At 37.1% G+C, this 26929-nt stretch overlaps 2 protein-coding genes across 2 annotated transcripts; one reads left to right on the top strand and one right to left on the bottom strand.

Annotated features, from left to right (window-relative positions):
* Window positions 1–2727: 2727 nt before the first annotated feature.
* On the bottom strand, window positions 2728–4893 carry LOC122996653 (G-protein coupled receptor 4-like). The gene is made up of 3 exons (XM_044372252.1): window positions 4271–4893; window positions 3418–3602; window positions 2728–3283 (listed from the first exon to the last, which is right to left on the bottom strand). Exons 1-3 carry the CDS (start codon window positions 4298–4300, stop codon window positions 2782–2784), a joined length of 717 nt encoding a protein of 238 aa, XP_044228187.1. The 5' UTR covers window positions 4301–4893; the 3' UTR covers window positions 2728–2781.
* A 10329-nt stretch (window positions 4894–15222) lies between these two features.
* Window positions 15223–26684, top strand: LOC122997400 (G-protein coupled receptor 4-like). The gene is made up of 4 exons (XM_044373497.1): window positions 15223–15398; window positions 24378–24684; window positions 25791–25978; window positions 26113–26684. The coding sequence occupies exons 1-4, from the start codon at window positions 15223–15225 to the stop codon at window positions 26618–26620; spliced, it is 1179 nt and encodes a 392-aa protein (XP_044229432.1). The 3' UTR covers window positions 26621–26684.
* The last annotated feature ends 245 nt before the right edge of the window (window positions 26685–26929 follow it).

The raw sequence follows: 26929 nt of genomic DNA on the forward strand, positions 1-26929 counted from the left end.
GCACTGTGAAGAACGGCACCGTTCTACAGTGACTACATCTTTGACTACAATGACACCCTGTATGACTACGTGTTTGAAGAGTTTGTCTTTCTATAAAATGATTTTCCAACATTCTTACACGTGATTACGTGGACTGTGATCTCGATACGTTTTCCACTGACCTTACTGGCTATCTACACACTGTATTCACTGGTACATAAAGAATTATCAAGTTTTCCTGTATGTAGAGATACAATAGTCCTGAGAGGAATTTAACTAATTAAACTAATACATTTATAATAAATCAAATGATACATCTGAAGCTGAAAAAATGACACTCCTGACATTAACATTCAATAATAAGCTGTTTATTCTGACTGAATTAACATCATTACATTAAGTCTTTAACCCTCCTAATTTAGTGTCCGCAGGTCAAATTTGACCTGTGTTTGAATTCATTAACAAGCCCTGAAAAAAACACTAATTATCATCCAGTAAAATGTTGTATCTGCTGAGTGACTTATTATTCATCAATAACCATAATATATATGTACTTACTTTGGTATTTTATGTACCTTAGACCACCTTTAACTTACAATGTACAAATCATTTTTAGTTTAAAATAGGCACAATTTATCTATTTTATTGCTTATGATGAACAGAACAGGCAAATAAGACCATGAGATGATCTGATAAACAAAATAATTCCCAAAATAACTTGTTTATATTTTCTGTAGGTCAGGTGCGGTGAGATGTGAGAAATAAAGCATGAGATATATACTGTTATACAGCTGGAGAACAGGAGATGTGTATCTGTGTCTGTATGTGTGTTTGTGTGTGTGTGTATCTGTCATAGGCTACTTTTGGGGACAAAATTCAGATTAAAAACCAGTTAATTTGGGACGGCTAGTCCAACTGGGGACAATAGCTGAGTTAAGGTTAAGGTTATGGTTAGGGTTAGGGTAAGTCTCCAGGAACTGAATGTAACTCTTCGTAATGTCCCAGAAAGACATGTAGGTCAACATTTGTGTGTGTGTGTCTGTGTGTGTCTGTGTGTGAGAAATGCAGTGCAAGAAAGCCGCAGCCTATAAACTGCTATACAGATATATCCATGTATATCTGGGGGACAGCAGACACGTGTGTGTGTGTGTGTGTGTGTGTGTGTGTGTGTGTGTGTGTGTGTGCGCGCGTCTATGGGGTGTGAGTGAAAGATAGAGTGGATTAATAGTATTTTATCAACTTTCTTAATTTACAAAATCACTTCAAATCAATCTTTAGCAGAGCTACAGAGGTGTCCCAACCTGTTAGGAGTTTCAGGGGACAGTTATGTTTTATGAAAGCTTGATGTGAATAAACGTACTGAAACTTTGATTGTGCTATACAGATATTGTGAATGTGAGAACTGAGTAAAACATGAACACAATCATGTCCCCTTGGCTGGATAATGAATCTTAACTTCATTACAACAAGTCAAATATTTCTGTGAGGTCTACAATCTTATTATTTATTTAGGCTAGAGAGGCTATTCACACAGTGGATTTCCCCAAACTCTGTGACATTACAGAAACAATACTGTTTCCCCTCATGTAGGGGACTATGTTAACAGGAGGTGTAGTTAAATGGGAACTGTACAGTGAAAGAGAAGATGCTATACTGCAGTGACCATATGAGCCTGTGCAATATCTGCAAGATGCCGCAATATCACAGGAATTGTAAGATGATGAGGTTGAATGAGGCTGATTTCACAGATGAGTCAAATTAGGCCCAATTACTAGGCCTCTGTTGCAGCCAAGGACTCAGGCAGATGCAGGACTGTCACGCAACTAGCAATGTCTTTATTTTTGCTCTTAACGAAAACAAAGCAGTATATGTTCACTCTCACAGTCTGGCAGTACACTTTCTCTGCTGCTAAAAACGAGTTTTCTTCCTTCACAACTCGCTTTTTATGACTCAACAGCATCACCTAGTGGCACAGACATACATAGTTATAAGAAGGAAAAAAGTAACATATTATAATGTGTATGAGAGGCTAAAGAAAAAGAAAGTCTTTAGACTTGATATTATGATCTCTTTGTATAAATAAGACGGAGTGGCAGCTATAATAACAGGGTGATCATGGTGTTGAACAGCTCAGTTGATCAACTAATAATATCTGGTTTGCTTCTTTGATTAAAGGGGACATAACATGCACATTTCCAGGTCTATAGTTTTATTCTGGGGCTCTACTGGAATATTTTTCATGACTTACAGTTCAAAAAAACTCCTTATTTATCTAATACTGCCCCTTTATGCAGCCCCTCAGTTCAGCCTCTGTCTGAAACAGGTCGTTTTAGCTCCTGTCTCTTTAAGGCCCCCCCTTGATGAGCCTACTCTGTTCTGATTGGCCAGCTCCAGGAAGCTGCCCCTCGGCAGACTTAAATTATGAATATAAATGACAGAAAATCACAAAAAGCATGTAATGTCCCCTTCAAAGGATAATAATGATAGACATCAATTTAATGCACATTTGTTGAAGCCCTAACAGTGAACCAGAAAAAGTTCACCTGCATGGACAAACATTTCCCACCAACCACTTCTCTCACAACATAATCAAAACAATGTTTCCTTTTCATCTACTTGTGATGGTCACACCACTGGCTGACAACAACCAGTCTTAGTAGTTTTCTTTTAGCATAACTGACACAAACATTTCAACTAATGATGTGGCACAAAGTCACATTACAGTTAACATCTGTTTTCTCCCTTTTCTTTCTCCCTCTTTCTCTGCCTGCATGGAACTGACTGTGTACATGTTGTTGTCTTTCATGCTGGTGATCTGCTGTTATCATCACTGTCCATTCTGCAACAACACAGAGAGGCCAAATGCTTGTCTATGGCCCCTTTCCTCATGAAAAAATACAGAATCAAGTCTGCAAGAGGAGTGAACTTAAGAATCGTGTAAGTCACGTTGTGAAAGGTATGATTATATCTTGCGTCTTCTACAAGGTTCAAGATGACGGAGGGTAGAAACAGCAGCGTGTAGATGAGCAACACCAGGACCAACATTCCCACAATTCGTCGTTTTTCATCAGAGGAGACTGAGATGGCAGCAGACAGTGATTTCAGGGTCCCACCCAGGAAGAATATGAGCAGTGGGAAAGGAACGAGGAGGAAGACGGTGACAATGATGTGTGAAGATAAAATCCGGAAAAATAAATGAAGGGCATAAACAAGAGGAAGGATCCAAACCACAACACAGACCACAAGAGAGATCTTGATGGTTCTTCTGAAGCGGTACCACAGTGGCCATGCGATGACCAAATACCTGAAACACAAGATACACAGTCTATCATCAGATGCAGAATATTCCTGACTTTAAGGAGATTCAGATGTATATGGTAATATAATGGTCATACACATGGAAGTAGCTAAAAACATACAGGATAGACAGATAGCTACCTTTCCAGGGCGATACAGACCATGAAGCCAACACTGGCCAGCACACTATAGAAGTAAATAATAGAGAAGGCTATATGTATGTTCCGGTCAGGTTTTGCCACGTCGACGATCATGCAGCAGAACTGAATGATGTCAGAGATGAGGAGGTTGATGATGTAGATTGGAGCAACATTGTTATTTTGCACCTGCAAGAAAAAATTGGTAGAAATAAAGAAAAGCAGCTGGAAACATTTTTTTTTTCTTTTCAATTTTCATTTAGAACCTTTGCATAAAATGTGCAAAAATACAAGTGGATTGAATTCTGCGTAGTGACAAATATGTCATTTTGCTCTGCACAGCAATTGCAGTCAGAAACATTCATGCATTGGCCAATGTGTCATCAAATATGACACATTGGCCAATCAATGTTACAAGTCTCAACAACCTCAAGAGTCTACAGCTATGCTAACTGCTCTGTGAGGCTGTACTTAGGCACAGTGGTCCATTGAGCTAAATACTAATATGCTCACAATGACAATGACCATCTTAGTTTAGCGTGTTAGCATGCTAAAGACAGAGTGATAGATATTGATTGTCCTCATGAGGAAATTTGGTTACACTGTGCATTATATGTGCCTCTAAAACATAGACATATAGATGCATACATACACATACATACAACGATTTCAAGCAGAGGAAAATACTTATATATATATATATATATATATATATCGTAATCTGATGATTAGTCTGCAATGGAATTTAAAACCGCTTTTTTGTCCTTTATATGCAACCAGATGGGAGCGGAGTGAAAAATTCTGATAAACCTGATGACAATTTCTTCTCTACAAGTTAATGATGCTGTTAACTTCACCTTAAGAGAAGCTGGAATGAAGCTACACATGTTAACTGCATGTGTTTAAGGTCCAAGTAGCTTAAATTTATAGGTCATTACAAGACTTCCTTCCAGCCCCCAAGCAGGATTGTGACAGCCCTCTCTCTTTTTCTCTCTTTCTCTCTTGCTTTCTTTCTCTCTTTATTTATCTGCCTCTAGTTCTCTTCAGTTACACTCTTGTTATTTTCTTCCAGGAGTGGTAGGCTAAGAGGTCTGTCATAGCTGATCGGCTGCACCTGAGGAGGGAGTGGCCCAAAGGATATAAAAGGACTGCTGGCCCAGGAGTCTCTCTCTTTCTTTTCAGCTGAACAGCAGCACCCCGTCCACATGGCTTTCACTTTAGATTATTTGTGTTGAACTTCTGTTCCTTTACTTTTACAGCCAACATTTCATGCATCCACACACCCACTTTACACCACTGATGCCTAACATTCCCATATTTAAGTATGAATTGTTATGTTTAGTTAAATAAATATCGTTTTGCACCGTTCATCAGTGTGTGGACTCTCTCCTTTGTTGCAAGCCCTGAGCCAGGTTTGTAACAGGATGAAGATTCTTTACAGACAGACTGTATGACAGACACATGACCTAAAATTAATAAATCTTAGTTATAAAGTACTCACCTGGGAATAAAGAGAGTAGATGGCCACTAGAGTCAAAGGAAAGCCGATACTAACGATTACGCATGTTATCACATGTATAATATATGGTCCAGCAAAACTGGGGTAGGTTGCCTTGCTTGCAGTGCTGTAATCATTGTTTTCCATCTGTGAGGTGTTGATGTAAAAATCTTCTTCTTCTTCAGAGTGAAACCTGTTGTATGAGAGATCAGGTTATGAAAGTTTTTTAATATCTACATAACATTGTTAAGTGACATCACTAAAGTCTTGAGGTGCAAGTTCACACAAATACAGTGTATATTATAGCCACAAAAAAGGTGTCTTTGTTACATTTTCTCCTAATAATATTTGTTCAGGGCTGCAACTAAAAATTATTTTCATCATTGATTAAGCTGCTGATTATTTTCTCGATTAAATGATTAATCTTTTATTTTATAAAATGTAGTGTTTTATACACTGTAAAAATTACACTCACAATTTCTTTGAGCCTGCGGGGATGTCTTCAGCTTACTATTTGTTTCTCACCAACAATCCAAATCTTAAAGATTTTTAATGTACTGTTGCATATGACAAAGAGGAGCAAAAGGAGCAAATCATAATGTTTAAGAAGCTGAAACCAGAGAATATTTGATCTTTCTGCTTGAAGAATGATTGAAACAATAATTTGAAAAAATCAGCAATAAAGTAGCAATGAGAATAATCGACTAATCATTGAAGTTCTATATTTCATCAAAAAATAACTTGTCAGATAATACAAGTCCTTGTGATGTATATAAATATTTTTACATGATGATGTGAGGTCATTACTACAGAACTTCATACAGTTATTTCAGTAATTTAAGGTACAGAGACATTGGTCTAGGATGGTTTGTCTTCTGCACTTGACATCCCACCAGTTGAATAACTCGAGGTTTGCATGTCTGACCAAACCATTTTATGAATCATCTGCATATTTTATATTTTGTTTACAGATTGTGCACTCTGACTATTTTTTGGAGTTAACATGAAAAAATTAATTGGAGGAAACAACTGCAGGCTGGTACATTCACCATGTTTAACAACACTAACATACTGGTCATCCCTGTAGCATACTGGTTTAGACTCATACCACAAAACTACAACATTTATGTCCAGTTTGATTCCAGCAGATCTTAGTTGCATGTCATCCCCATCTCTCTCTCTCTCTCTCCTCATTTCCTGTCTGACTCTACTGTTTCCTCTCAATAAAGGATAAAATGTACCAAACACCAAAAATAACCAACAAATAAAACAAACAAACAAAAGAAACACTTATGGGATGGAATCATTAATTGACTGTAATCTATCTTGGTTTGTGTAACTCTATCCCTCTGTTAGACTTTTATTTTTTATCTTATTTTATTTCTTTTCATATCGTCACAGCAGAGGAAACTCTTTTATATCTCAGCTGTCATCAAAACTGCAAATATCACTATAAATACCTCTATGTGGATCAATGTTGGCTCAGAACATACAGTAAATACAAGAAATACAAGAAATACAGAAATATAATAATGAATATATGTTTCTTCATTCTTCTTTATTTAACCCATTTTATTTCATTCAAAATAGTGAAAAGTTCTGAATGTTATTATCTTTTTAGTCATTTTCTCACCTTTTTTTGTCTTTGTTACACAACTTTTACACATCAAAATGGTATTTACGGGAAAAAAACACAAATGAAATAAAACACAGTTGGTTTAACCACAGTATTCTGTACACCTACAGTCCAAAGCTGTCTGCTTGTCATAGTTTGCATACTCATTATCATGACTGTTTGCAGTTCTAATGTCATTTTTACAATCTCTACATACACAAGTGAAAAATGTCACAAAACTTACCTCGAAAGCTGCAAGACCACACCTGGATGAGTTCCCTACACATCCAAACAGTCTACAGTAAATATGGTGAGTGAAAGAACTGAAACACATTTGTAATCAACTGATCTCAGATCACATCACTCTCCGATTGGCCAAAACTACACAACATATGTAACATCCTCAATGATGTCACATACTGGGTTGTGGTTTTATCTTCCTTTGAGAGTTTGAACTTTGTCATGAAAGTAACTTCATGTGAATATTTCCAATGAAAATATAAGAGCTGCAGAGTAGCTGATAAGTAATGAATGAGTCGTTAGTATTTTATGCTGTTCAGTCTGGTTAATCAGACTTCAAAATAAAATTAATCTGAAATTTGCCCCCAAAAGTAGCCTTTGACAGACACACACGCACACACACACAGACACAGATATCCATCTCCTGTTCTCCAGCTGTATAGCAGTATATATCTCATGCTTTATTTCTCACATTTCACTGCACACCTGGCACAGCATGCACATTTTTAACATGTAAGAAAATATAAACAAGTTATTTGGGAATTATTTTGTTTATCAGATCATCTCATGGTCTTATTTGCCTGTTCTGTTCATCATAAGCAATAAAATAGATAAATTGTGCCTATTTTAAACTCAAAATGATTTGTACATTGTAAGTTAAAGGTGGTCTAAGGTACATAAAATATCAAAGTAAGTATATATATATTATGGTTATTGATGAATAATAAGTCACTCAGCAGATACAACATTTTACTGGATGATAATTAGTGTTTTTTTCAGGGCTTGTTAATGAATTCAAACACAGGTCAAATTTGACCTAAAACTAAATTAGGAGGGTTAAAGACTTAATGTAATGATGTTAATTCAGTCAGAATAAACAGCTTATTATTGAATGTTAATGTCAGGAGTGTCATTTTTTTCAGCTTCAGATGTATCATTTGATTTATTATAAATGTATTAGTTAAATTAGTTAAATTCCTCTCAGGGCTATGTATCTCTACATACAGGAAAACTTGATAATTCTTTATGTACCAGTGAATACAGTGCATAGATAGCCAGAAAGGTCAGTGGAAAACCTATCGAGATCACAGTCCACGTAATCACGCGTAAGAATGTTGGAAAATCATTTTATAGAAAGACAAACTCTTCAAACACGTAGTCATACAGGGTGTCATTGTAGTCAAAGATGTAGTCGCTGTAGAACGGTGCCGTTCTTCACAGTGCAACCTGTTGTTTGTAATAACAAAAGGCAGCAGGTTTGTTAGCATCTACTAATCTCTGTTCCTACCAAAACCATTATTTCCACCATTAAAATATTCCCCAAAGTTTCACACAAACATGCCGACAATGCACAAAATGGAACTGGAGAAAACATGGAGGCATGGAGAGGAACGCAAAACCTGATCATGAAACCTCAACTCACAAATAAAAGTACTGTGAACACATAATGAAAAGCAGCAGGAGTAATACTACTACTATCATTACTACTACTACTACAAATAATAATGATAATTAAAGTAGGGAAATACAGCAGGACTAACGTAGGAAAATATAAATGTGTTCAAGAAGTTCCTGCTTAAAATTGTATTTATGCTAAATAGTAAAATACTTCAAAGCTTCCTGGTTATGTGCTGCTGTTCCACCACTATGATGTGTTAAATGTATCAGCGACCACAGATTATCTGCTTCTTAAAAGCCCCTGTACAGCAGTTTCAGGAAACTTATTGCCATTCTAATGTCTTCCCCTTTTTTTGCTTACTTCAAATAATAAAAAGAAAAAGAAAACAGGTTTTTCTTAGAAAGTTTGTAACCGTCTATATGAGACGTGGCTCCAAAGAACATATTTGGCTAATACAGACAATAATTCTTTCCAATTAGGTCAATAATAAATTAAAGCTGCAAGCAGTGTTGAACGGGCCCTCACGCCTCCATGCACGTCGGGCCATGATGCAATCGAAGGTCTTCTGTCACGGGCATGTAGATGTTTTCAGACCCGGGCTGTTTTCAGACAGTGCAAGAAAGAGATAAACATCACTTCCTTTGTCCACTGTTTTGCCTGCTGCTGGGGCTGCTTTGCTGAAATTTTGTAGGGGGCACTATTCAGCCAGTTTGCATCACTGATGGAATATTGTCATGTAGACGTGTTCAGGCCGGTTGTTTATAAGGCTGTTGGTTTGTTTATAAGCTGTCTGATCATCTGAGTGCTTCTGCTTGTTCCCAGATCTCAGTGAAAAAGGTGGATCGTGTGCATATCCAACCCAATTTGGGTACAGGTGCAGGATAAAACAGCACCATGGAAAAGGAGAGGCTGTCTGCATACTGAACTTAGCAGCCTCCCAAGTATTTATTGCAATGTTTCAACCCGCAAGATCATGTTTATCTGACAGAGACATTTCTGACATAAACAATACCCTGAGCCCCGCTGCGGCTGCTGTAGTCTCACCTTCTATTTTTAAAATCCTCATTTACATGTGAACAGACCCACAAATACCTCCAAACAAATCATGCGTGATTACCTGCCTCTCTGCTGGATGAAAGCATCTGCAAAGAGACTCGTGAGGAGGAGGAGAAGTATCTTTTAATGACCATGGTTTCGTGTTTTCTTTTGTGCAGCTCTCAGTTGCTCATTAGTGGAGATATTCAGAATATGAATTTCACTCGCAGCGAATTCCTCTAAAAGATGTGAACACATCCGACCAAAATATCACAGGGCTGAGGAGATGCAGATTGGAGCAAAACTATCTAATAAATTGCAGGATTTTGTTATGTGATTCTGGATTTTCTGACCAAAATATAAACTATATGACCACAAGTATGTGGACGCCCTTGTTCACTTGTTTAATGTCTGATCAGACGCCATTATCGGCAGGACCAAATCATTTGTCTTTGCTTTCCAAGTAGCCATTATTGTTGGATTGTTGGAAAGTTTCTAAAATTGTGAATGTTTCCAACTTTAGAAATGGGGTCTTAGATGTTTAGATGTTTAAATCTGAACATATTTTAAAGGATAGGTTCAGGTTTTTTCAATACTGACGTGCCAATACGTACATGGAAATGGGTTTTGCTTGCTGTAACAATTCCTATTCTCCATACTGTCCCTGAACTACACTGTGAGAAATGGGGGACAAAATCTACAGCCGTCGTTCCAAAGTTCAGTTGAAGCTAAAATGAGGCTTCAGCAGTCTGAGTTTGCTAAAGAAAGTCGCAAATCTTCCAAAGTTACTGTATGTTTAATATGAAATTCAACCCTTTTTCTTTCCACAGAAGTTCTTCACTGAGCTGTAGCGGAGGGACACATTCTGATAGTTGCTTGCAGTTAGTTGACATCCAAATTTTGCTACTCAAGACTTGCTCAGAGTAAACTTCAAATTGATTTTTTTTTTTTTTTTTTTTTTTTTTACAGATTTGATTGCTGGAGTATTTTTGCAGTCTGTGTTTTTGGTTTGTGAAATCTCACAGTCGATCTCCAGTTAATCTTGTTCCACAGATGACTTGGATTTGCTCCTACCTCTGCCCCTAATAAGACATGGAATATGGTTGTCTATGTTTATCTGGTGCGTTTCGTAAAAAACAAGCAATGAGCAAATGCATACCAGAGATTTTCCTTTGGGAGACCCTGAAAGGACTGAGTTGTGGCCAACAGCTATCAAAATGGACATAAATACACCGTTTTGGCTCGGTAGAAAAGGGGCTGTGAGAAAATGTCTGAAGAACACGGTTGTGTCATCACTGGTCAAGCTAACAACAGTTGGCAAGGGGGTATGTGTAAATAAATACATAGTGTGTGGTTCACTCTGTAACGTGAGTAAAAAACTGGTTCCAACAACAAATCTACACACAACTACCAGAATGTACCACTCCACTGCCGCTTGGCAAGCCGTTAAGTCCTGTCTAAACCCGTCTAACCCCTTCTTATATCACAGAACTCCTGTCTCCATATCACACTGTCAGAGACCTGAGATCTTCTGACCAAAGATGTCTGTCCACAGATCCAGTACTAAGTGTTAAGGGGACAGGGCTTTCTCTATAGCCACCCCAGATCCTATTTCCATACACGTATGGGTACATATGGATATACTGCATTAAGACAGACTTGAGACAACCCTAAACTATCCTTTAAGCACACTAAAGTCATTGATGCTACAGAATATATAATATTTTAGACTGTGTTCTTCCAACTTTGTGTCAACAGTTTGGGCCTTTTCCTGTTGCAACATGCCCTGGTACACAAAGCCAGGTCTTGATGTCCACATACTTTTGTCCACTTATTGTATCTTATAAACAGTAGGATTTGGGCAAGTGTATGATTCTGGCCTCTGCATTCTTTGCCCATATATATCTCACTGAACTTGTCCTTCCCTTGAGGAGCATCCTATTTCCAGAGTATAAAAGTTCAACTAACCAGTCTTTTTTGGACAGAGATCAGACATCTGTTCATCTCTTCTTCTGTCTATGTCCATTTCGCCATTTCTTGTTCTCACATATTTCAAAACATCACCAACAGTCCACCAAGTTTAATAAAACTATTGTAGGTCTTCTTTTGGCATGTGGCAATCAATCAGTCAATCAAACAATCAATCAGTCAAACTTTATTTGTGTACTGTACTACCTTTCATTCAGGTTAGTGCAATTCAAAGTGCTTTACAAGCAAACAGTAAAATAAAAAAATATGAAAAAATAATAAAATAAAATATACTTAAAAACTATAATAATAAAAAAAGAGTGAAACAAAAACTAGTTTAAAAAAACTTAAAAACTTATAAAATAGATAAAAATACAAAGACAAAAGGGGAAAATTAATATAATAAAAAAATCAAATCAAATCAAATTTTTACAACATGAATACAATAAAATAAGCAAATAAATAAGTAAATAATGTATATAAATCATTCTCAATCAAAAGGTAGTTTTTAAGTTTTTTAAATGACCACAGCTGACCGTGATAGGTTAAGATACTTGTCAATCAAACAATGACAAAAACAAAGTTAAAATCACAGCTAAAGACGCACTAAAAAGAGTGAAATTAGCTACTAAGAACTAGACATCATGTGAAAAATAAAAGTATTTACTATGTTGAGAGAATTGTCCATTTTTTCTTGGAGTCGATATCTATCGGCCATTAGAGGAACTGTATCTTCCTATTTTATCCTCAACAATGAACAATTCAACCCTGTCTGCTGATGGTGTGTTCAGACAGAATGAAGCGAATTTGACTGCTATACTGTTTGTGTTTATTCTCCACAAACAGCCAACAACAAACAGCACGTTAGAAGACGAACCGACTGTGTCTGTGTGTTTGTGTTCAGTTCAGCTTCTTACTGACCTTATAACTCACAGAAACTCGTTATTTCCCTCCAGTCTCTCTCTCTCCTTATCTCGTCTCTGTACGGTTATAAAGCAGAGCCCCATGAATGTTTTGCTCAAGTTGAGTCATTTTCAACTGGCACAGATGCATATTTGCATCAATTTGTGCTGCCCCAGGCAAAACTTTCCATTGACTTTATGTGAAACTGTGCTGCATCTACTGAATACACAGTAGAAATTTTGTTCATATAATAATAGTTTTCTACAATGTTTTTAATGGTTAAGTTAAAGGACGGGTTCACAATTTTTTCAAATCTGTCTTAAAACAACAGTCAGGAGAACAAATGAACACTGAAACAGGTTTTTTACTGTTGTAATTATTCCTCCTGTTCATACTGACCATTAGAAGATCCCTTCATAAAGCACTTATAATGTAAGTGATGGCAACCCAATCACCAGAATAAAACGTTGGCATTGTATGTTTCTGCTAACCATGGATATGTTGAATCTCTACATTTCAATGTTGATCAAATTTTAAGCTCTTGGTGTGTCAGTTAATGCCACATTAAATGGCCGTTATCAGTTGAATGATGATGCTGTGGTTAAGGTCTGGTTAGGTTTAGGCACAAAAACCACTAAAAATACCCAGTTGTCAGTTGAAACAGGAAGTGAGCAGTGGTCTTGAACAGCAGTATCTGCTGCTTTGATGCTTTTGCAACTTTGTACCATGCAACTGACCTTCTAGCCAACCACCCAACCTGCCTTCTCTTAATGCTGTTACCTGTGTACGCTGTACAGTCTTCCCCACGTGACTGACTGTTTATACCCACACCCCCTCACCTGAACCTCCATCCCTGTCTCCTCAGAGTACTGACCCCCCGCTAGCTCCACCCATCGGCCTTCTCTGTCACTACCACCCTCACCGGTCACTTGTCCTATACAGACCATTATTACAGACAAAGCCTACCATCCACACTGTTCATTTAAAGGCGGTGCATGCACTGGGAACCTGTATCAGCCCCTGCATAGTCAGTATCATAAACTGTGTGTCCCCAGCTACTTTAAGTAGGCTATTGTTCAGCCTTTATTCAAGAAATCAAACCTGGAGCCCTCCCTGCCAGCTAACTACAGGCCCATCTCGAAACTCCCTTTCTTTTACAAAATTTTAGAAAATGCTATTGAGAAGCAACTTGTTCATACATTGGAATTGCACAGGGTGTTTGACAAATTTCAATCTGGTTTCCGTAAACGGTACTCCACTGAAACAGCTGTCCTTAAGGTCTCAAATGACATTCTAATGGCTGCAGATGCTGGAGATTGTTCTGTTTTAGTTTTATTGGATCTCAGCACAATGTTTGATACTGTGGATCACGACATTCTAATCCACAGGCTAAATCACCTGCTGGGCATTTCTGGAACTGCAGTGGAATAGTTCTCCTCATATCTCACAGATAGGTCTTTGTTAGTCTGTGTAAATGAATTTGTGTTGGACACTGCAGCTCTGTCATGTGGTGTCCCCCAGGGATCAGTCTTGGGACCCATTTTATTTTCCATATACATGCTGCCACTGGGACAAATTATCAGCAGTGTCAGGAACATCTCCTACCATATGTACGCTGATGACATCCAGTTGTACTTTTCATTTAAACCTAATGAGCTTCACAATCTCTCTGTACTTAACAACTGTTTAAATGCAATCAGAAATTGGATGTCAAATAATTTTCTACAGTTAAATGCAGATAAAACTGAGGTCCTGATTTTTGGCCCTGATAATCTTCAATCATCAATCAGGCAGAACCTTAGTGCCTTATCCCCATCTTCTCTGTCTTCCATGTAATCTTGGTGTAATGTTTGGCCAATCTATGAGTTTTGAAGCTCACATTAAGACATTGACTTGATCATGCTTCTTTCACCTGAGAAACATAGCCAAACTCCGATCTGTGGTAAGAAATGACATGGACATATTAATACATGCTTTTATTTCATGACGTTTGGACTACTGTAATTCTCTTTTTACCTGTCTTAATAGCTCTAGGTGAGACATCTCGTTCTCTTCAAGAGCGTATCACTGAACACAGGAGCTCTATTAAGAGAAAGGATGCAGCAAGCCGTGTTTCAATGAAAAGCAACATCACATCTCATCTTTATTTTTCACAGGCATAGAAGTGATTAAGCTCAGCCCAAGAGGTGGTAATGTTAGTTTTCTTAGGAAAAAGAGAGAAGCATTTTGGATTTTCTATTTCCAGAGTTTATCTCTGGGGGGCATGAATGAAGATTTCTCAGTTAATGAGTTTCTGTAGTGTTTTTTTAATACCTCTCATTTATGTGGTTTTGTAGTGATTTTATGATATATTTTTAATGATGAAATTTTTTAATGATGTATTATGATTTTTTTTTATTAATTTTTATCAATTTATATTGTTGTGTTATGCATCTTTCTTCTCTCGCTATACACAGCACTTTATAAAGCCTTTTATCCTTGATATTACTACTATTATTATTATTGTTATTATCCTAATCAAAGTGTTTCTAATGTATGCCATATCTAATAGGCACATTTTTGGATTAACAAAAACCCAAGTACCACCCCCTAGTTGCACCTTTCTATTTAATGGACCAAATATGGTGTCACCCATGTCCCCTCTTGGACACTCCCCTTGCCTCTGTTAATCTTGGACAACGATTGGTTGTCTTTTATATTTTTTTTTACTTTTTTTTTACCTTTTTTCATACCCAACTTACTTTATTTAAATGTTGTTTGTAAGGTGTTTTATGATGATCCTAATGAAAGCCACAAGCCAAAACGCGTTGGTCAACTAATAAAGTTGTTCTTCATACTACAAGTGTTGCTGGAGTTCTCATCTCTCTAGACTTCCTTCCCTTCTCCATGCACCTTGGAAGTAGGTGAAGTTGTGCCAGAGACCCTTACTCTTAATAAATCTTCCATACACCGCTTACAAACTGTCTAAAAATGCTGCTGCTAGGCTCTAAACTCAATCCAACAGATGGTCATATATTACTCCTATTTTAACCTCACTGTACTGGCTTCCAGTTCATTTTAGAATTCATTTTAAAATTTTGGTGCTAACTTAAAGAGCCCTAGATGGACAGGCTCCACAAAACATCTCCTGGTGAACAGGGGCGCCAAACTCATGTTGGGAGGCAGCCCTCTGCCAGACGAGTGGATGCAGCAGATTTGGAACCAGTTCGGGAGAGTGAAAGTGGACCTGTTCGCCAATCGAAACAACACCCATTGCCTGCTCTGGTTCTTCCTGATGCGACAAGATGATCCACCCGTGGAGGTGGACACTTTTGCACACTGCATAGTGTGACGACCCCTCCACTCCACTAGGTGCTCCTGCGTTCCATTTGCTGCTTTTCCTTTTTGGATCCGGGGCAGGGCGGAGGATCGTCATTGCCATCATGAGCCACACCTGGGCCCGGTGTGGTCGTGACTATAAAGCTTGGCTGCCTACAGAGTTTCTCTCTCCTCCTTCATCACGCCTCGTCCATTCCGAGCGCGGCACGGCTGTTTTTGTTTTTGGTTGCCGACACTCACACATCCACACATGCCTACATCACTGATTACTGACTTCCACGTTTTTTTCTGCTCTCATCAGATATTAACACTGATAGCGATCATCCATCAAAAATGTGTCTACAAAAGAAGAGAATGGTCATTTTCAGCATTTGTTTTTACAGTAGATCAGTTTTAAATATTTCAGGGAGTAGTGAAACAAGAAGGAACAGCCATAGTGAGCTGTTAGGTGTGGAGATGCAGGCGACGGGCTGCACGCCTACAACTCTTCAGCAAGATAACCAACTCCTTTTACTGTGCCCTGCTGCTGTGTGGAAAACTGCTCACGCTGTGCTCAACAACAAAAGCAAAGCAGTATATGTTCACTCTCACAGTCTGGCAGTACACTTTCTCTGCTGCTAAAAACAAGTATCTTCCTCTCTCGACTGCGATGGACGATCACAACAAAACAGTTTTCTTCCTTCACAACACGCTTTTTCTGACTCAACAGCATAACCTGGTGGCGGGAGCTAGACAGCACATCTACAAATACTACTGAATAAAATACAAACTCACAAACACTGTATCCTGGAAAGACATTTTGAATTATCTACATTGCCTGCAGACATGAACTTTTATGCAGTTGAAATTTAACTCATTAGATGAATTAAGTTCTGCAAATTAACCTGTTAAACTAAACTAAACTACAAAAGGAAATAAATTGGGGGTGTCTCTGATTTAACAGTAGGGAATCCCCCTATAACAAATATAAACAATCTTACTGATATCAGTTGACCCCTCACACCTACACTATTTCAATTTACTAATTTATTATGTTTTTAACCCATGTGAGTATCTTTGTTTGCAGTCTATACAGGCTGAATGGTATGTATATATATCTATGTAAGAGAACTACAACATGTCATCATATTTATACTTTGTGGCTCTGAGTGGCGTAAAACAACAACGTCACACTTTCCCCTAAGAGTCCCCCTCCTTACTGACAGTGAGAGTAGGACACTTCATAAATGAGTCTCAGGTCTGAATCTCAGGTAGAGGTATTTACAGCACAATTCCTGGAAGTCATTCTGAGTAGTTTGATTAATACGGGCCCATATCTCACCTGCTCATGACATATTATTTGTTTGTTTATTTGGGTCTCTTTTAGCTCAATGCTAATCTTCTAAGAGTTACTGACTAACTTCTTGAGTAAAACAATGTTTGTTTGGATGTTGTAAACAGATCCACCAGTTGTTCTGCTGTTGTGTCCTATTTCTAACATTGTGACACTCACAAGAGGAAGGTATCATATAAATACATCTCACTTGTTTATTTAAATGTTACTGTTTTACCTGAAATTTATATTGATAAGGATATTGATTTGACACTGATGGTATCAATTTGATAAGTGACATATTCTTGTGATTATCATCTTGATCTGAATCCACATACTTAAGTATCTGTTTCTGTTTCAAACTTTGAACCCTGTTGATAAGTTGTGATTCATCCCTGTAATGCTGACTAAAGTAGAACATAGGGACTAATGGTAATGCTTTACTTTACAGGTTCTTTAATTTTATACAAATTTCCTGGATATTTTCAGAGTGATTTGCAGGTATTTAGTTCATTTTACAGAGAGGGTGGTGAAATTTGGAACAACAAATTATTACAGCGAGGAAAACCTCTTTCACTGTTCATATGGACACCTGACTGTTGTTTTAAGACTGACTTGAAAAATTGTGAACTGCTTTTGATGCTTAAACATAACCACACGGACTCAGTATGAGAACCTAGGTCCCATCCGTCCACCCCAACCTCCTCACTCTGACTTTACTATGATATACTGTATTAATGCATCGCTTCTTTCATTTGGAAAAACATTACATTTGAATATAACCCAGTCCCCCCCCCCCCCCCCCCCCCCCCCCCCCCCCCCCCCACACACACACACACGTATCTCTTTCATTGCTGATGTTGTTTCACACCCAACTGTTTGGTAGCTAACTGGTTTTCCATTTACATTCAGTATGTTTGTTATTTTTCTCTTGTCTTGTCACATTCACTGAGCCACTTTGGGACAGAGAGAAAGACAGCTTTAAAATGCAGCTTACATACAAGCTGTCTCTCATGTCTCTCTCTCAAGCTATGCTTATAAATATATATTTTATTTTTTATATGTGCTCATAAATATACACTATATATTTATGATACATATTCATCTGAATGAGCACAGTTTGCATAATGAGTACTTTTACTTTGATGTACTTTTGATGTACTTTTGATGTTTTCTACATCTTGCTTCCAATACTTTTACTTAAGTAAGATTTTGAATGCAGTACTTTTACTTTTAAGGGAGTATTTTTTTTTCATTGTGGTATTGTTAATTTACTTCAGTACTTCTCCCACCACTGGTGGTTTTAGGAAGAGCATTATGGTCTGTGACCACCAGAGGACGCTTTTGCCCTTTTCACAGCCCTGTCTTCCTGTGTATTGTAAGCAGACGACTACATCATGTGCATCCTACACTATGCTGTTTTATTTATCTTTGATTGATTATATGTATATACAGTAGGCCTATATGTAGATGTTTAATGAGTGTATTCATGTGTAGAGGGGTAAAACACTGACAACTGTTCATACTTGTTATTGAGGTTTACACAGAAAAAAGGACAATGCAGAATGGAGGCTAAATGATATTTATTGAGTAATACAAATATTTCTATTAGATTGTCCATAATAAGAATAGATCTGAGGTTAATAAGAATAGATCTGAGACAGAAAGAATATTCCAGTTGATGTGAGCTGTCCTTTGCCTTATTCTCTTTGTTTATTGTCACCAGGCTGTGCTGGAATGCATCAAGGTGAGAGAGAGAGCTCGAACAATGCTGGGAGTTGGCATTTTATCCTATGGCAGCATCAGGCCCAGGTGCTCCGAATTCAGCTAGCTGCCACATCATCATTCTCCAAGATACCCTTATGGACACAAGAATATAATACAAGAACAATAATTCATTACCACACCAGCATCATTTCACTTAAGGTAGGTTAGGTAGGGGCCGTCACAGTGCCCGAATACAAAAACCGTATTCGGCAAAGCACAAAAAGTGTTTGTTTTTTTTGTTTTTTACAAATATTTTAAAAATTATTTGTTTTGGGGAAGAAAAAAAACATGTCAAATACCAGCGTGCAAGTCGGTTACATCGCTATCTCAGTCTTTCTCTCTCTGTTATGTCTATCAGCAGGTCTCAAAGAGGGAAGTCACATCCACCTGCTACATGTTTCACATTTCCTAAATTTGACAGTTGTGGATGTTCCCCAGAGATAAAGCTGACCTACTGACACATGCAAAGTGCTCCAAAGGGACTCTGTTGTTCCCCTTCTCCTTTCCACAAAGTTCGGTTGTAAAAAATAGGTAATAAATGTATAATGTAGCAATAAAAGCTGTGAATGTAGTGATGAAAAACAAAGGAAAACAGAGATGCAAACAGTGATGAAAATGAAGATGCAAATGGTGACAGCTTACTGCTGTCCAACCAGTAAGTTTCTCCCTCTCTTCCTTTCAATACAAATTTGACATGCGAGAAATACAAATATCTAACTGAGTAACAAACAAATAGGAGAAAAATTTGTGACAATTGTAACAACTTGTAACAATACGGGAAATAGACAGTATTTTGATTAACAAAAGGGAAAGAAAGACAAATAGAAACAGAAAAATTAGCATAAAGGCAGTGGTACTGCTTAGAAATTACTTCCAAGAATTCCTGGAAGTGATGCAAGCTGAGTTTTATAATATTTTCATTTCAAATGTTCAAAATTTTGTATGTGAAATTTTGTATTTTTGTATGTGAAAAAAGTATGTGACATCATTCAGGATGTTACATATTCTGTGTAGTTTTGGCTAAGTGGAGAGTGATGTGATTTGAGATCAGTTAATTGCAAATATGTTTCTCAGTGTTTTACAGGTTAAGTTACAATCCTCTACAGCCAGACTATCCTCGGCCTAGTTAAGGCTGTTGGCATGTCAAACAAGAACTCACACATACAGCCAGCTAATTGTAGATATTGGAGCATCTGTATCTGTTCAACCACAGAAAGTTTCCCTTAGGCATTATGCCACACAGTTAAAGTTGGACCACCTCTGCTTGAATTGCACCTGAATAATGCACTAAATATTAGCATAATTAGAGGATCGGAGAACCAAGGATGATGATGATGATAATGTGCCTTCTGCAATCAGCGGGAAGTCCACTGATTTTACCTCATAAAATCTGGATTTGTAGTTGTTTTGGCCACTTATATCTCCAAATTGGGGTTTAATGATGATATAAGTAGCCAGAGACCATTTTCAGCGTATGCTAGAGCCGAATAATTTTATTGTCTACACTTGAAATCTGTGTGGAATAGTTCACATTGGTGTAGAAGAGCAGAGAAGGTCAGAATGTAACATTTTCCCCATTTTTGTAGAGATCTTATAGAGTCAGTATGCTTTCACTGAAGTGTTTGTCAGATGGTCAAACAACATTTGAAACCACTGGGTTGCAACTTTCCAAAATTGGTCATGCCAACTTAATGCTACTGGCCAGTGATGCAGAAGTGAGAAAGTATGTAAAACACCATAAATTCTTTCAAGGAGAGATTGTTTGAAAGTGTGCCTCACTATCCCCAAGATTATCCAGCCAGTCCCTCCAGTTTTTCACCAACGTTTGAGTGTGTTTGTTTTGTACGAGTATAAGAACTTTGACACACAACCATTGTTTGTTTAAAGCATACCCCTGCTTTCAGTGCATTAATCTCAGATGGTGGTGATGCAAATGAACACAACTGAAAACACAGAGGGCTCTTTTGTCTTCTAGTGTTGATTTTTTTATTTGTCATTTGTCAATTATTTATTTTTACAGTGTCATTGGTCACTCCTATATTGCCTTGGAGTTCCTGGCTTTTGCCTATACTGTCTATGCCAGCCTATTTCATCCTGCTTTGTTCCTGCTCATTGTACTGATGTACTTTACATATTCATGCCTGTCTACTTTTTCCTCGTATCAGGAACCTGCTGCATGCTGTCACTCATCATATTTACTGAAGACTGCTTGGGTGCAGAGGATGAAACATCAAACTTGGTGTAGGGAACTCATCCAGGTGTGGTCTTACTGCTTTCCAGGTAACTTTTGTGACATTATTTTTCACTTGTGTATGTAGAGATTGTAAAAATGACATTAGATCTGCAAACAGTCATGATAATGAGTATGTAAACTGTGATAAGCGGACAGCTTTGAACTGTAGGTGTACAGAATAATGTGGTTAAACCAACTGTGTTTTATTTTATTTGCATTTTTTCCACTAAATGCAATTTTTATGTGTAAAAGTTGTGTAACAAAGACAAAACAAAGAGTGAGAAAATAGCTAAAAAGATAATAACATTCAGAAAAGTTATACTATTTTAAATTAAATAAAATGAGCTAAATAAAGAAGAATGAAGAAACAAATGTTCATTATTACATTTCTGTATTTCTTGTATTTACTGTATGTTCTGAGCCAACATTGATCCACATAGAGGTATTTATAGTGATATTTGCAGTTTTGATGACAGCTGAGATATGAAAGAGTTTCCTCTGCTGATGAAAAGTCTAACAGAGGGATAGAGTTATACAACCAAAGACACGTTAAAGTTAATTAATGATTCCATCTCAGAAGAAATAAGTGTTTCTCTTTTTTTTTGGTTGTTTGTTGATTATTTTTTGGTGATTTGGTACATTTTATCCTTTATTGAGAGGAGACAGTACAGTCAGACAGGAAATGAGGAGAGAGAGAGAGAGATGGGGATGACATGCAACTAAGATCTGCTGGAATCAAACTGGACATAAATGTTGTATTTTTGTGGTATGAGTCTTAACCAGTACGCTACAGGGATGACCAGTATGTTAGTGTTGTTAAACATGGTGAATGTACCAGCCTGCAGGTGTTTCCCCTAATTTATTTTCATGCTCCAAACTCCAAAACATAGTCAGAGTGCATAATCTAAAATGTAAAATATGCAGATGATTCATAAAATGGTTTGGTCAGACATGCAAACCTCCTTGTCCAAAATCAGAGAGCACAGAGTTATTCAACTGGTGGGATGTCAAGTGCAGAAGACAAACCATCCTAGACCAATGTCTCTGTACCTTAAATTAATTAAATAACTGTATGAAATTCTGTAGTAATGACCTCACATCATCATGTAAAAATATTTATATACATTACAAGGACTTCTATTATCTGAAAAATTGTCCTTTGATGAAATATAGAGCTGCAACAATTAGTTGATTATATGTATTGGTATTTTGATAATCAAATTATTGATTCAACCATTCCTCAAGCAAAAAGACCAAATATTCTCTGGTTTCAGCTTCTTAAACATTATGATTTGCTCCTTTTCTTTGTCATATGCAACAGTACATTAAAAATCTTCAGGCTTTGATTGTTGGTCAGAAAAAAATAGCAAACTGAAGACATCCCCGCAGGCTCAAAGAAACTGTGAGTGCAATTTTTTACAGTGTATAAAAAACTACATTTTATAAACTAAACGATTAATCAATTAATCGAGAAAATAATCGGCAGCTTAATCAATGATGAAAATAACTGTTAGTTACTTTAAGCATCTATAAATGATGTTTTTCATAAAAAAAATATATCAAATAACAACACACAGTAGAAGGTCAAAGGTGTAGCTCATAGTGATGAACCTATAGAGAATTATCAGTGAGTCTGTAGCTCCCCTCGGCTTTATGGAGCTTTATAGTAAGTTTCAGCTCATTGTTTAGCTGTCACTCTCTTGGTTCACTCTTAGTGCTCTCATAGCATAATTTTCAGCTGCAGCAGGCAGCTGTTTTCAAAGAAAAAGCTCTAAAAAACCCACTTCTAATGGTGACGGCAAACGGTGACAGCTTACTCCTGTCCAACCAGTAAGTCTACTGGTTACATAATCATGCCTGTCTACTTTTTCCTCTCTTCCATAGAAGGAGGTGTAGATTATCAGGAACCTACTGCATGTTATCACTCACCATATTTACTGTAGACTGTTTGGATGCAGAGGACGAAACATCAAACTTGGTGTCGAGAACTCAACCAGGTGTGTTCTTGCAACTTTCAAGGTACATTTTCTGACATTACCTTTCACTTGTGTTTGTAGAGATTGTAAAAATGAAATTAGAACTGCTAACAGTCATGATAATGAGTATGCAAACTGTGACAAGCAGAGAGCTTTGGACTGTAGGTGTACAGAATACTGTGGTTAAACCAATTGTGTTTTATTTCATTTGCATTTTTTTCACCTAAGTGTAATTTTGATGTTTAAAAGTTGTGTAACAAAGGGTGAGAAAATAGCTAAAATGATAATAACATTCAAAAAAAGTTACACTATTTTGAATTAAATAAAATGATCTAAGTTAAGAAGAATGAAAAAACAAATGTTCAATATTATATTATATTATTATATATTATCTGTATTACTTGTATTTACTGTATGTTCTGAGACAACATTGATCCACATAGAGGTATTTATAGTGATATTTGCAGTTTTTATGACAGCTGAGATATGAAAGAGTTTCCTGTGCTGTGACAATATGTTATTGATGAAAAGTCTAACAGAGGGATAGAGTTATACAACCCAAGATAGGTTAAAGTCAATTAATGATTTTGTCGCACAAGGAATAAGTGTGTCTCAGTTTTTTTGTTGGGTTTTTCTTGGTGTTTGTTGTTCATTTTTGGTGATTTGGTACAATTTAACTTTTATTGAGAGGAGACAGTAGAGTCAGACAGGAAATGAGTAGAGAGAGAGAGATGGGGATGACATGCAACTAAGATCTGCTGGAATCAAACTGGGGACAAATGTTGCAATTTCTTAACCAGTACGCTACAGGGATGACCAGTATGTTAGTGTTGTTAAACATGATGAATGTTCCAGCCTGCAGTTGTTTCCTCTATTTTATTTTCATGCTAACTCCAAAACTTAGTCAGAGTGCACAATCTGTAAACAAAATGTAAAATATTCAGATGATTCATAAAATGGTTTGGTCAGACATGCAAACCTCCTTGTCCAAAATCAGAGAGCACAGAGTTATTCAACTGGTGGGATGTCAAGTGCAGAAGACAAACCATCCTAGACCAATGTCTCTGTACCTTAAATTACTGAAAGAACTGTATGAAATTCTGTAGTAATGACCTCACATCATCATGGAAAAATATTTATATACAGTACATCACAATGAGTTGTATTATCTGAAATTTTTTTGATGAAATATAGAGCTGTGACAATTAGTCGATTATAGTTATTGGCATTTTGACAATAAAATTATTATCTCAATCATTCTTCAAGCAAAAAGACCAAATATTCTCTGGTTTCAGCTCCTTAAACATTATGATTTGCTCCTTTTCTTTGTCATATGCAACAGGAAATTAAAAATCTTTAGGATTTAGATTGTTGGTCAGAAAAAAATAGTGAGCTGAAGACATCCCTGCAGGCTCAAAGAAATTCTGAGTGCAATTTTTTCACAGTGTATAAAACACTGCATTTTATAAACTAAACGATTAATTAAGAAAATAATTGGCAGCTTAATCTGTGATTAAAACAATTTTTAGCTGCAGCCCTGAAGAAATATTATTAGGAGAAAATGTAATAAAGACACCTTTTTTGTGGCTATAATATATACTGTATTTGTGTGAACTTGCACCTCAAGACTTTAGTGATGTCACTTAACAATGTTATGTAGATATTAAAAAACTTTCATAACCTGATCTCTCATACAACAGGTTTCACTCTGAAGAAGAAGATTTCTACATCAACACCTCACAGATGGAAAGCAATAATATCAGCAATGTCACATCCCACTACAATGATCATAACTACACATTCTATAATTGTAACTACATTGACTATGATTATAACTACACCTACTATGATTATAACTACACCTACTATGATTATAACTACACCTACTATGATTTTTGCAACTACTATTTTGAAGATATTATATTCATTTTGGATGTGGTTACATACGTAATCATTAGTATCGGCCTTCCTTTGACTCTAGTGGCCATCTATTCTCTTTATTCCCAGGTGAGTACTTTATGACTAAGATTTATTAATTTTAGGTCATGTGTCTGTCATACAGTCTGTCTGTAATGAACTTCATCCTGCTTGGGGGCTGGAAGGAAGTCTTGTAATGACCTATAAATTTAAGCTAATTGGACCTTAAACACATGCAGTTAACATGTGTAGCTTCATTCCAGCTTCTCTTAAGGTGAAGTTAACAGCATCATTAACTTGTAGTGATGAAATTGTCATCAGGTTTATCAGAACAATTTGTACAGCATTATTTGAGCTCATTATGTTAGGTTTTGATTAAAACAATCAAGAAATATATGAAATTTTGTACAAACATTCATGGTCTCCAGACGATGAAGCCCACTGACCTGGATGATCCGATGACTTTTCCTTTAGTGCCATCATCAGGTCAAAAAGTCCAATACTTTGGTTCACAACCAAATACCAGCTAAAGTAATGACAACGTGATCTGCCTCAGCTGTATTTTGTGTTTAGTGATAATCAACAGTAACATGACCCTGGACACCCCTGCAATCACTTTTTCACTCCACTTCCATCTGGTCACAGATAAAAGACAAAAAAGCAGTTTTAGATTCAATTTTCCACTAATCACAAGATTACAATGTATATTAGTCTTTTGTCTGCATGAAATTGTTGTGTGTTTGTGTGTTTATGCATCTATACTGTATGTTTTAGAGGTACACATAATGCACAATGGAAACAAATTTCCCCATGAGGACAATCAATCTCTATCACTCTATGTTTAGCATGCTAACTCGCTAAACTAAGATGGTTGTTGTCATTGTGAGCATATTAGCATTTAGCTCAATGGACCCCTGTGCAGCCTCACAGAGCAGTTAGTGTAGCTGTAGACTCTTGTTGTTGAGTCTTGTAACATTGATTGGCCAATGTGTCATATTTGATGACACATTGACCAATGCATGAATGTTTCTGACTGCAATTGCTGTGCAGAACAAAATGACAAATATGTCACTACTCAGAATTCCATCCATTTGTATTTTTGCACATCTTGTACAGAGATCCTAAATGAAAACACCAGAAAATTGAAAAAAATGTTTCCAACTGCTGTGTTTATTTCTACCACTGTTTTCTTGCAGGTTAAAAATGACCATGTTGCTCCAATCTACATCATCAACCTCCTCATCTCTGACATCTTTCAGCTCTGCTACATGATCGTCAAAGTGGCAAATACTTTCAACAGGGAGATCTATCGAACCTTCTATCATATTTACTACTATAGTGTGCTGGCCAGTGTTGGCTTCATGGTCTGTATCGCCCTGGAAAGGTAGCTATCTGTCTATCCTGTATGTTTTTAGCTACTTCCATGTGTATGACCATTATATTACCATATAAATCTGAATCTCCTTAAAGTCAGGAATATTCTGTATCTGATGATAGACTGTGTATCTTGTGTTACAGGTATTTGCTCATCGCATGGCCACTGTGGTACCGCGTCAGAAAAACCATCAAGATCTCTCTTGCAGTCTGTGTCGTGGTCTGGATCCTTCCTCTTGTTTATGTCCTTCCTCTCTATTTCTTGGTTAGTTTTGAGATCTCACAAACCTTTTTCGCTGTCTTTCTCCTCGTTCCTTTCCCACTGTTCATATTCTTACTGGGTGGGACCCTCAAATCGCTGTTTGCTGCCATCTCGGTCTCCTCTGATGAAAAACCACGAATTGTGGGAATGTTGGTCCTGGTGCTGCTCATCTACACGCTGCTGTTTCTACCCAACATCATCTGGTACCTGGTAGAAGAAGCCAGATATAATCATACCTTCAGCTACCTGACTTTCATGTTTCTTAGATTCAGTCCTCTTGCAGACTTGATTCTGTATTTTTTCATTAGGAAAGGGGCCATAGACAAGCTTTTGGCCTCTCTGTGTTGTTGCAGAATGGACAGTGATGATAACAGCAGATCATCAGCATGAAAGACGACTACATGTACACAGTCAGCTCCATGCAGGCAGAGAAAGAGGGAGAAAGAAAAGGGAGAAAACAGACAGAAATGTAGTCAAATAAAGAGGAAAGAGACAAGAGTCACTGTCCTCTATCGATACTATTTCCAGTAAGACACCTAACAGTAGTGTCACCTAGCAGTGAGGACAACTGGTGTGAAAAACAAAAATAGTAATTTATTTACAACTTCATTTGGAATGAAGAAATAATCATTAAAAATACAAAACTAGGACAACTAGAAAATAGTATTTCTAAAACAAGGACACTTTAACTTAAACTGA

Source organism: Thunnus albacares, chromosome 14 (assembly GCF_914725855.1).
Source record: "Thunnus albacares chromosome 14, fThuAlb1.1, whole genome shotgun sequence".
Classification (NCBI taxonomy): Eukaryota; Metazoa; Chordata; class Actinopteri; order Scombriformes; family Scombridae; genus Thunnus; species Thunnus albacares.